At 68.5% G+C, this 10,015-nt stretch overlaps 2 protein-coding genes and 2 non-coding genes across 4 annotated transcripts; 1 reads left to right on the plus strand and 3 right to left on the minus strand.

The window, feature by feature from the left end:
• Positions 1 to 4,442: 4,442 nt before the first annotated feature.
• Positions 4,443 to 4,515, minus strand: H696_05546. The gene has a single exon. It is a non-coding gene; the product is annotated as a tRNA-Ala (tRNA).
• A 15-nt stretch (positions 4,516 to 4,530) lies between these two features.
• H696_05547 (hypothetical protein) lies at positions 4,531 to 6,438 on the minus strand. Its single transcript, XM_009499361.1, has 6 exons — positions 6,190 to 6,438; positions 5,957 to 6,064; positions 5,757 to 5,853; positions 5,516 to 5,578; positions 5,009 to 5,357; positions 4,531 to 4,820 (listed from the first exon to the last, which is right to left on the minus strand). Exons 1-6 carry the CDS (start codon positions 6,364 to 6,366, stop codon positions 4,745 to 4,747), a joined length of 870 nt encoding a protein of 289 aa, XP_009497636.1. The 5' UTR covers positions 6,367 to 6,438; the 3' UTR covers positions 4,531 to 4,744.
• H696_05548 lies at positions 4,594 to 4,665 on the minus strand. The gene has a single exon. It is a non-coding gene; the product is annotated as a tRNA-Cys (tRNA).
• A 410-nt stretch (positions 6,439 to 6,848) lies between the features above and the next one.
• Positions 6,849 to 9,890, plus strand: H696_05549 (hypothetical protein; the record flags this gene model as incomplete). Its single annotated transcript, XM_009499362.1, has 5 exons — positions 6,849 to 7,904; positions 8,024 to 8,432; positions 8,533 to 8,936; positions 9,135 to 9,243; positions 9,569 to 9,890. The coding sequence occupies 5 exons, from the start codon at positions 6,849 to 6,851 to the stop codon at positions 9,724 to 9,726; spliced, it is 2,136 nt and encodes a 711-aa protein (XP_009497637.1). The 3' UTR covers positions 9,727 to 9,890.
• Positions 9,891 to 10,015: the final 125 nt, after the last annotated feature.

Consider the following 10,015-nt stretch of genomic DNA (forward strand, 5'->3'; position numbering starts at 1 on the left):
CCCGCAACATAAGGGCGCCCCATGGGTCGCTTCACACCGATTCCCCTTTCCGGACAGCGCCCCCGCCGAGGATCGCGTACACATACCTGGTTCTTCGGCTGCCGCGACCCACCCCATATCCGGCAAATGGTGCTGCTCACGGTGCGCCGCCACAAGACACCTCGAGCAACTCCATGGCCCATGGCAGCCATTCCCCAGGCGAGTGCTCAATCACCCACACACCCGTGGACCCAGTCCGAACAGACCCCCCACGCCCGGCCCTCGGGACTCGCCTCACACATTCCCACCCATCCACAGAGCCGGCTCCATGAATGACCACCGCTCGAGAATCCCCCACCGTGGCAAGCAGACGAGCCCGCCCCCCCACCCATCTCACCTCTCCGCAGGCCGATGGAGCCCGCTCGCCATGGCATGCACGTTCCACCCCTCGACCCATAGGCGCATGTCCAGTCACCCATCACAAGGCACAGAGCACCGGGCCGCCAAAGTGTCCACCTCAGCTGTCACCACTGCTCATGGGGCACCCCGCTGCGCAGGTGCCCGCCAGAGCACTCCCTTGTCCACGCCTCGCGCACATCGCCACCAGACCCTCTCCCGGCAGGCTATCCACTTGGCCCAGGGGGGCGGACGCTCTTTCCGGGCCAGGCGAGGCCTCGGTGCTGGCACGGCTTCTCGGGCCTGACTCCATCCGGCACTCAAGCCGCCGAGTGCTACCCAGGCGCGCCCGTGCCTTCTCCCGAGAGTCGTCTCGACCAAGTCAGTGCCCGGCACCCGACCCATCCCCACCACCAGGCCGAGGGCCCGAAAGCCTGCCACTCCATGGCAGCAAGCCGCCATGGCACAGGGGCAGCCGGAGACGACCCATGCACTCGCCGCCGCAGCAGCACATCCCCGACTTCAAGGCCCTGCCAACCGCAGGGGCCCGGTGCCTCCCTCGACTCACTGGCTGACGTTCCTCCTGCCATGCCTTGCCCCTGCCGGGACAGGCCGAGCCCCTCGCTACTGGCCGGCCAAATGCACCAGCACCCGCGAGCACCCCCACTGCCAGGGGGGCCAACCTTCACATGTGGTGTGCCTAATGCCCCGCTCCCCCGATCACCGGCCGGCCATGCCGTTTTCCCGATGGCCAGCCCCCCTCGATCCTGGGGCCTCTTCGGGAGCAATTAGTGTCGCTAGCACCAACACAAGAAGCCGAGCAGGCAGCCCCGGGGAGTGATGTAGGACACACGGGGATCTTGGCGCATTGCCTCTCCTCAAGCCCGGAGGCATTGCTTCCCAGGCCCAGCCGACACGGCGGCCGCATGCGCGCGTTAGATGTACGCCATCCGCCCCGGCGCGCGCCTCGAACCTCCCCCCCCCCCTCCCCCCCTAGAGGCCGCCTCTTACACGGCCACAGCTCCCAGCCAGAGCGGGATTCCCCTGAGACCAGGCAATGGCTGCTCAAGACCCCGGCAGGCCCCTCGTCGCACCTCAGAGAGAACAGACGAGCACCCCCCCCCCCCCCTCCCGTCCACAAGTCACACAGAAGTCTCACACATTCCCTGCCCAAGGACCCATCGCCCGTCCGCCGAGCGCATTCCTGCAAGCCCAAGGTCCCCCGAGGGCGCCTCCCGAGGCGCGCCGGTCGGTCATGCCCACAATGGACCACCACATCACACCCCCCTCCCCGCGGCATGGCCCGCCGTCTGTAAACCCATCCCCCTCTCCTTCAGACCAAGGGGAGCCCCGGGCCCAGGCAGGTCGGTGCGTGTGGAGTCAACACCGGACCCGAGACCGGACAGACACACACACATGCACACAGGCCCTTTGGTGGGGCTCCCCGCATTCTCTTAACATTTTCCAGGATGATGCATCACCCGCATCCCTGCTTGCCCGGTGACAAGCTGGGCACGCCCCGCCACGGCTGGGCCGGCCATCGGGCGCAGGGCTTGTTCCCCCGTGCCCCGCCCTCGCCCGACCGGACGAGGGAAATATCCGCCAGCTCGGCCGGCGAGAGGAGACCCTGGCACAGGCACGGGCAGACCGTGCGGCGGCGCAGCGGCGGCGAGCCCCCACAAAGGCAGCGCAACTTCCCGGCCCACACGTCACCATGAAAGGCTCCCCGCCACCCGCGGACACCGGCAGCGCCGGCCTCCTGGACGGGAGCCGCGGCCTTGACGCCTCCCCCGCCCCCGGCCGCTAGATGGCTGACATGGCGGCAGGAGGGGCAAGGCAGCCAACACCCCCAGATCGACATCGGCCCACCGCAGAAGGTGGTCCTGGAGTGGGGCCAAAAGTCAGTGCCACTGGCGAGCGGTTGCTGCACAGTAGGCCCGCGACCCAGCACCAAAAGCCACCGGGGAGCTCACCGCGAGAGGCAAGGAAGGAGGGATGGCGCGGTTCGCCCAGAGAATAGATCACAGCCCACCCCGCCCTCCCTGAGCGCAAACACACCGTGCCTGCCCCGAGGAGGGGATCGACGCGAGTCCCCCCCCACACACAGACCGGGCACCGGGCTGTGGTACCGGCAATCGCGGAGGGGGCTCGCGGGAAGGAGCATCCTCGCCCGCACGCAGGTGCATCATCCAACCAATACAAGCAGGGGAAAGCACCTCGCCAGGGAGGGCCCCACACGTAAGCTGCACCTAAGGGCCATACGAGAAACTTTGACCCCCAGGGACAACGCCTCGCCGGCAGGACAGGGGCCCGGTGGCCCTGGGAGGCATGGTGTGTGGGTGTGTGGACGCATACGGAGGGGCTGAGAGGAGGGGGGACGAGGAGGGCGAGGAAAAAAAAGGGCGGACAGGAGAAAGGGCGGGCGAGAAAAGCGCGCGCGACACCCAGTGGCCACGGCTGGGGCACGCGTGGGGCTTCGGAGGGAAAAAAAAAAGGAGAAACGGAATGAAGAGGGTCTGGATGATTCGGCCCCCCGGCCACCACATGGACTCGGGCGTCTCAAGAAGAAAGGGACCACACGGACACACCATATATGCTGGTCTTTTTTAATCTCTCTTTTATCAGTGGGCAGCCCCTCTCGGGGCTATACGTAAAATGCCCGAGGTCATCTCACAAAAAACTGCCCACGCATCGGCTGGCCACTCTGCACGCCCTGTTGCCGGGCCCGGAAGGAGGCCACACCTCCAGGCTGCCGACGGCAGGTCCATGCCTCCCCGTCTGTTCGCCTGTCCCCCGGACTGCCGATGGTGTCATCACCGCCCCCCCCCCGCACCGCCGGCCAAGCGGTTGCTCTAGTTCCCCCACACCCGCTCGAACCATAGCACTCCACCCACGTCGTGCCAGCCCCCGTATCCTATGCGCGACTTCCGCCTCCAGGCGACTCGACGGCCGCTGCGTCCAACCCATCCAGGCCGCCTATTCAGCTGAGCAACCACAGCGGAGCCAAAGGGGACCCAGCTCTATACGGACGTGGGGACTACCACAGGTATCGCCGGCCGGGGACCAGACACACATGCCTGGCTAGGTGACTCGGCCGCCCTCCATACGACAAACCATGCGGTCCACGCCAACCAAAAGCCGCACGGCCACATTGCCCTGCCACAGAAAGAGCAGCCCTTGCGCGAAATCGCCAGCCAGCAACCCAAAAAGCACTCGCGCGGCTCATCCCTCCCCAGAGATGTTCAACCCCCCCCCCCGGCCGGCGTTCATCCCTCGAGACAGGGATCGGTGACAGGCGCACTGGTCGCACCTTGTCCCCGTCCCACCTCCGCGAGTGGGTGACTCAGTTCCTTTTTAGATCCCATCTTCCCGGTGAACCACCATGTGGCGTAGAGCCGGCACACCCATCGTCGTGGGGATCGGCATCCACTCGTTCGGTGCTCGCTGCCTGCCTGCTGGCCTTCATGCCTCCAGGCCACCAGCCACCGCCATTCTCGCACAATCAACCCACAACAACATTAACTGAATACCGACACGAGTCACGAGCTCAGCCACGTCGAACATGTGGCCACATGGATCTGACTCCATCCATGCTACATTCCTACCGTCGGGAATGCCCAGCATTTTACCCGGCTCGAATTGCCAGGCCGACATGGCCAAGTCCGGAGAACACACTCCACCCAAGAGATCCCCTCCAAGGGGGCCCTTCCTGGGCTGTCTCCGCTTTTGTCTTTTTCGCGGACTTTCCTTTTGCCGGCTCCTCGGCATTTTGGACAATCGCACCCCCCCCCCCCCCCCCCCCCCCTCCCGAGCCCTCAAGCACGCAGACCGCAGGATGGCTTCCTCGCCCGGGCCACGCTCGCACACCCCCCTCCGGTCGCCCGAGGCCCGCAGCAGGGCCCGCGGTCTTCGCCCATCATACGGCGATCAAAGAAAAAAAAAAAAAAAGACCTCTTCAAGTGCGGCTGTCTGGTCAAACCCCCTCTCTGACAGCCGGCCGGATGAGAAATATCTCGCCGGCACCGCGCGGCGATCCTTCCCTCCGCGCCGGGCGCCACCAAAAAGTCTGGAGGCGGAGGGTATCGATCCCCCTGCCTGCCGCATGCTAAGCGGCCGCTCTACCATTTGAGCTACGCCCCCGGATCCTTGGACATCCGCAGGGCAGGCAGCCATTTATTCCAACGAAAGTCGCTTCGGTGCGAAACAAAAAGAGAGGCGAGGGCCCACCCGGGGTTGATCCGGGGACCTGTCGATCTGCAGTCGACCGCTCTACCACTGAGCTATAGACCCTTCAGTTGGGGGACACCCCGCGCATTGGGATTTTATACTTTCGGCTCGGGGCCCCGACGCGGCACCCGCACGACCGCGTCTATTCCGGAGACATGTCCGAGGAGGCGCCCTGGCCGGCCGCACTCTTGGCCGATGAAAGAGCCACATGTCGAAGGCTGGGGCCGCGCACGGGCACACACCCACACACCATGGCAGTCGAGGAGTCAGTCGAGCTGATGGCCGGATGGCCGGAGGCCAGCACCGAGAACAGGGTAGCGGGAAGGAACGAAAAAAAGGAAAGGAAAGAAGGAGCTGCGGCATCCCGCTCGACTCCCCTGGCCCCCACCCGACAGGTCCGACGCACTTGGACAGCAGATCCGTCGTCACGGCAATGAAGGCCTCGTATTCGGCCTGGCCAATTTCCCCGCCCAATGCCGGGCCGTGGCTGGCCGAATGGCCCGGGCGCCCTGGACCCGGCTCGGCGGCCGCCTGCGCCGCCAGCAGCGCCACGCGCGAGGGCACCAACCCGGCCGGCGGGTTGCCATAGCTGGCCCGTTCGTAGAGCTCCACAAAGCGCCGAGCCGCCGCCATGTCCATGCCGGACGCCGGGCTGTCCGGGGGCGCCATCGCCGCCGGCAGCAGTTCCAGCAAGTACCGGCGGACGGTGCAGTGCCCCGGCCGGCCGGGGAAGCCCAGCTCCATGGCGAATTGCTCTGTCACCCGGGCGCACGCGGCCAAGCGGCAGGCCACAGCATGGCCACAAGGGGACACAAAAGGGGAGGGGAGAGGGGCGCTTGGTGTCAGCCGCCGTCGCCAAAAAAAAAAAAAAAAAAAAAAAAGAACACCCCCGCTCGTGCCACGAGAGACGCACCAACCAGCTGGAAGGACATGGCCAGCGAGGTGGGGAAATGGATGGGATCCAAGTCCGCCGGATCTGTCGAGGTATGTCAGCGGTGGCGCGAGGTGACATGGGGGCTCATCTGCCGCGTGGGGCAGGCACCATCTCGCCCCGTGCCCCGCACTGCGGCCCGCCCCCCCCTCCCCCCCCCCCCCCTACCACCCCACCAGCACCGAAAAGGGCGAGGACAGCATGACACAAGCACATGGCGCACCCAGAAGACCCCACTGGCCCGGGAGCGAGCCATCCACCGGGCCAATCAGGGTTTGCACATTCCGATGGATGCTTTGGTGAATGTAGTCCAGCATCGGCTGCACCGGCAACAGGCGGGCAAAGCGAACGCGTCAGACAACAACCGGCAGAAGCCCCCCCCCACCCTCTCGGGCGGCAGGCCAAAAGACAATGCACACGCACCCGCGCAATGTGGTACTTCTGCAAGGGAAGGTAGTCGCGTGGGATATCCTTCTTGGTCAGGCGCGTCGTCCGAAGCCGGTCCGCGATGATGATCAGGGTGGCAATGACCTGCAGGCGAGCCGCGCCGCCCGACCCGGCAGCCACAAGGCCCCCCACCCCCCGGCGGCGGTGTCAGCGTCGATCAAGCGGGAGGGGCGAAAAGCAAAGCGACACATCTCCCGGCCCGGACGCACGAAAGTCCCATAGCCCACCAGCAGCAGCGGCACATTCGGCACATTGCCAAACAGATCGTATGCCGTGTAAAACAACGACCCAGCAAGCGTCAGCAGCACCACGGCCACCGTCAAAAAGAAGAGAGCCGACCGGAGGCGTGACCGCCGGCGGTAGGGCGGCCGGTGGGTCAGGCGCATGGCCGGGCTCGGAAAGGAGAAGGAATCGGCGCAGTAGGCCGGCCGGGAAGCGAGGCAGGAGGGCGGGGGGGGGGGAGGGCAAGGGCAGAGGAAAAGGCGAGGGGGGGGGGGGGGCTTGCCTCCCGCCTCCGCCCGAGGCCCCCTGGGGCAGGCCGGCCGAAAAAAAAGAGCAGCCATCCTGCGCACCGGCCCCCAGGCATGCATCCCGTGGCATGCCTTCCACAAGGGCCATACACCGCGATCGGCCGGCGCTTGCGCACACCCGTGCCAGCTGCCACCGCTCCGGCCGCCAGACTTTCTCCCATCCCGGACGGGTGGGCCAAAAGATCGCGCGCCGGGCCGCGGCCCCCCGTCCCCGGGCACAGGCACCGCCAGCCTCGCTCCCTCCACTCGCTCCCTCCCACCCATCGCCCCCCCCCCCCTCCTTCACGCCGCCGACCCATCGCCTGTAGCCCCTTCCCCCGGATCCCCTCCCTCCCGCCATGGCTGCCACCGTTAATGGCACCCCGCTGGTCGAGGGCTCGCCGCTGGCCGTGGCATCTATCGCCACGGTGCTTCTGAATGCCTCGGAGGCGGCCCTCGCCCGGCGGGACGCCGTGTCGGCCGAGTGGGCCGCCGAAATGGCCGCCTGGCTGGCGGACTCGCCTCTGGCCTCCGGCCAGAGCGCCATCCCCGGGCCGCCTCGCAGCGCCGCCACCCCCCCGGGCATGGTCCCCTGGCTGGTGGCCGGGCTCCACCACCCGGACGAGTACCACCCCGGCGGCGGCGGCGCCGCGATCGATCCCGCCCGGCTGACCCGGATCCAGACGCTGCTGGCGGCGTCCGACCCGCTGGGCGCCCTGCGCCTGGTGGATGCCCTTGTGCTGGGCTGGAGCGCGGCCGGCCGCCGGCCGGCCCTCGGCCCCCCGGCCGACCTGGCCACGCCGCGCCTGATGCAGGACGCCCTGGACCCGGAGGACCCGGAGGGCGATGCCCGGCCGGCCGGCCCGCTGGACCCCCTGCAATTCCGCCTGGCCGTCCTGCGCCTGGCCGTGGCCCTGGAGCTGTATGAGTCCCTGCGCGGCACCCCGGGCGAGCTGATCCTCGAGCAGATGTGCCCCCCGGCCGGCAGCCTGCCCGAGCCCGGCCCCGGGCCCTGGCGGCGCTTCCACGCCCGTTGCCCTGCCTGGCTGGCGTGCATCGGCCGGCTGGCCACCGGCCTCCGCCGGACGCCGGTGGCCCCGGGCCCGGGGCCCGGCCCCGGAGCCCGGCCCGCCGACATGGCAGCCCTGCTGGCCCTGCGTAGCCGGCTCCTCATGCACATGGCCGCCGCCGCCGCCGCCGCCGCCGCCGCCGCTGGGTCCGACGGCCCGGGCCCGGACCCGGACCCGGACCACCACCAGGCCCCCGTCGAGGGCATGTCCCGGCAGGCCCTCGATGACCAAACCCGGCGCGAGGTGGTTTCCCTGGCCTGCCGGTCCATCCGCGCCTACCCCTTCTTCTGGTCTGTCTGGCTGCACCTGGTCGACCGTCTGGTCGACTCGCCCAATTCCGCCGAGGTGTGTTGCTTGCGCTTCCCTGCTCCCATGTGGTGGCGGTGCCCCCGGCCGCCCTCCGCCGCCCCCCACCCCGGACTGACCATCGGCCGGCCGATCGGGCTCACCTCGGTCGTCGGAAGGCGGAATTGGTCTTTCTGTCGCTCCACCGGGACTTCCGCCGCGATGTGCAGGGCGCCCATGCCACCGGCCGGTCCGCCGGGTCCGCCGGGTCCGGCGACGCCGGCGACGCCGACTCGGCCATGGCCTGCGGCGAGGCGCCGGCCATGTCGGCCTCGGCCGTCGGCCTGGCCTGCGCTCTGGTGGCCCTCTGCGCGCGGGCCCTCTTTTACCAGCGCACGTACCAGCCCCTGCGGGCCCTGGCCGTGCACTCGCACTTCGACCACCTCCTACACTTGTACACCTCCGGCGACCGGGGCGCCCCGGACCTCGGCCTCGCCAGCCCGGACATGTGCCTGGTCCTGGCCCAGGTGGCCCTCCGGTCGCCCTTCCTCGATGGCCAGCGTCTCCGGTGTCTGACCGCCGTCGGCGGTGTGTTCCCTGCTCACCCGGCACTGCTCCTTCCATTCCCCCCCCCCCCAGCCCCTCCCTCCCTCCCCTGACTTTCCTCCGCTTCCATGGCCTTGCCCAGAGCTCGAGCAGGCGCTCGTCGGCTTCCGACACCATGTCTCGCGGGACCCCTTCCGCCTGCATGATCTGGACGCCTACGGGGATGCGCTGTTCATGCAGCGCGATGTGCCGGAGCTGGCGCGCGCGGCGGCCGCCGCGCGGGACCTCGACCGCCGTGCCCCCAGACCCACGCCCTGGTGGGCAATCTCCACTCCCTGCGGGGCAATCATGCGGCCGCCTTCTTCGCCTTCCAGCGGTGCCTCTCCTCGGCGGCCGGGGCCCGGCCCGTGCACACTCCCATCTCCCCTCGGTCGCCGCTCCCCTATGTCCAGGGCGACTGGAGCGGCGCCTGGGCCCTGCTCGGGCATGAGTGCATCGAGATGCACCGCATCAATGATGCCATTCGTGCTTTCCGCCGCGCCGTCGGTGCGTTGCCGCCGCCGCCGCCGCCGCCATGGCCGGCTCTCCCGGCACCGCAATCGTCCTGACCCTCGATGCTTCTTTCCCGCCTTGCGGATATGCCCTCGCCATGTTCCCGGGCCAAACTCCCCCGCCCGGGTCTCCCCGGTCTCCTGCGGGATCTCCCCCTCCCCCCTTGCTCTGGCCGAAACCCCCGCGCCGCAGAGATCAATCCCCGCGACCACCGCGGGTGGTATGGCCTCGGCGAGGTGCATGAGATGCTCCGTCTGCACTCGTATGCCTTGCCATATTACGAGAAGGCCGTCTTCTACAAGTGCGCCCGACATCCTGCCACTAGCTACCTGCCCGCCGGTTGGTTGACTCATCAATTCGATGCACGCATGCTTATTTCCTCTCACTCCTGGGCTGCACACGCACACGCACGCGCACGCGCACACGTACGCGCACACGTACGCGCACACGTACGCGCACACGTACGCGCACACGTACGCGCACCCGCACCCGCACCCGCACCCGCACACACACACACACACACACACACACGCACCCGCACCCGCACCCGCACACACACACGCACCCGCACACACACACGCACCCGCACCCGCACGCACATGTGCATACCCGCTCTCTGGCCACAGAGGTCGCGATCCGCGGCTCTGGGAGGCTCTGGCCCGGTGCTACGACCGGCTGGGGCTCGATCGCGAAGCGCGCACAAGCCGCGAGAACTCCGAGCGTTCGATGTCGACCGACGCCGGGGAGATGGAGCTTCCGGATTTCGTGTGACCCCATCACATGATCAAACAGGAACGCGCCCGCCGGTCGTCCGTCCACCCCGTCCCATGACTTGCGCCCCGGCGTCCGGCCCGCCCCTGCCCCTGGTTAGCTTCACGCGCGCCAGGCGAAGGGGGGATACCGACCGCAGGGGCTGCGGGGCCGAAGAAGAATAAAGAATAAGCCATACACACCTGCCCGAGTGTACGGTGCCCCCCCCCCCCCCCCCGGCCGTCGCCCGTTCTCGGCGCCCTCTGCCCGGACCGGCGGTTAAAGGGGGGTTACCTGTGCCATGTCGCCGCGGGGGCGGCCCG

The sequence above is a fragment of the Fonticula alba genome (genome assembly GCF_000388065.1).
Source record: "Fonticula alba strain ATCC 38817 unplaced genomic scaffold supercont2.12, whole genome shotgun sequence".
In the NCBI taxonomy this organism is placed as follows: domain Eukaryota; order Rotosphaerida; family Fonticulaceae; genus Fonticula; species Fonticula alba.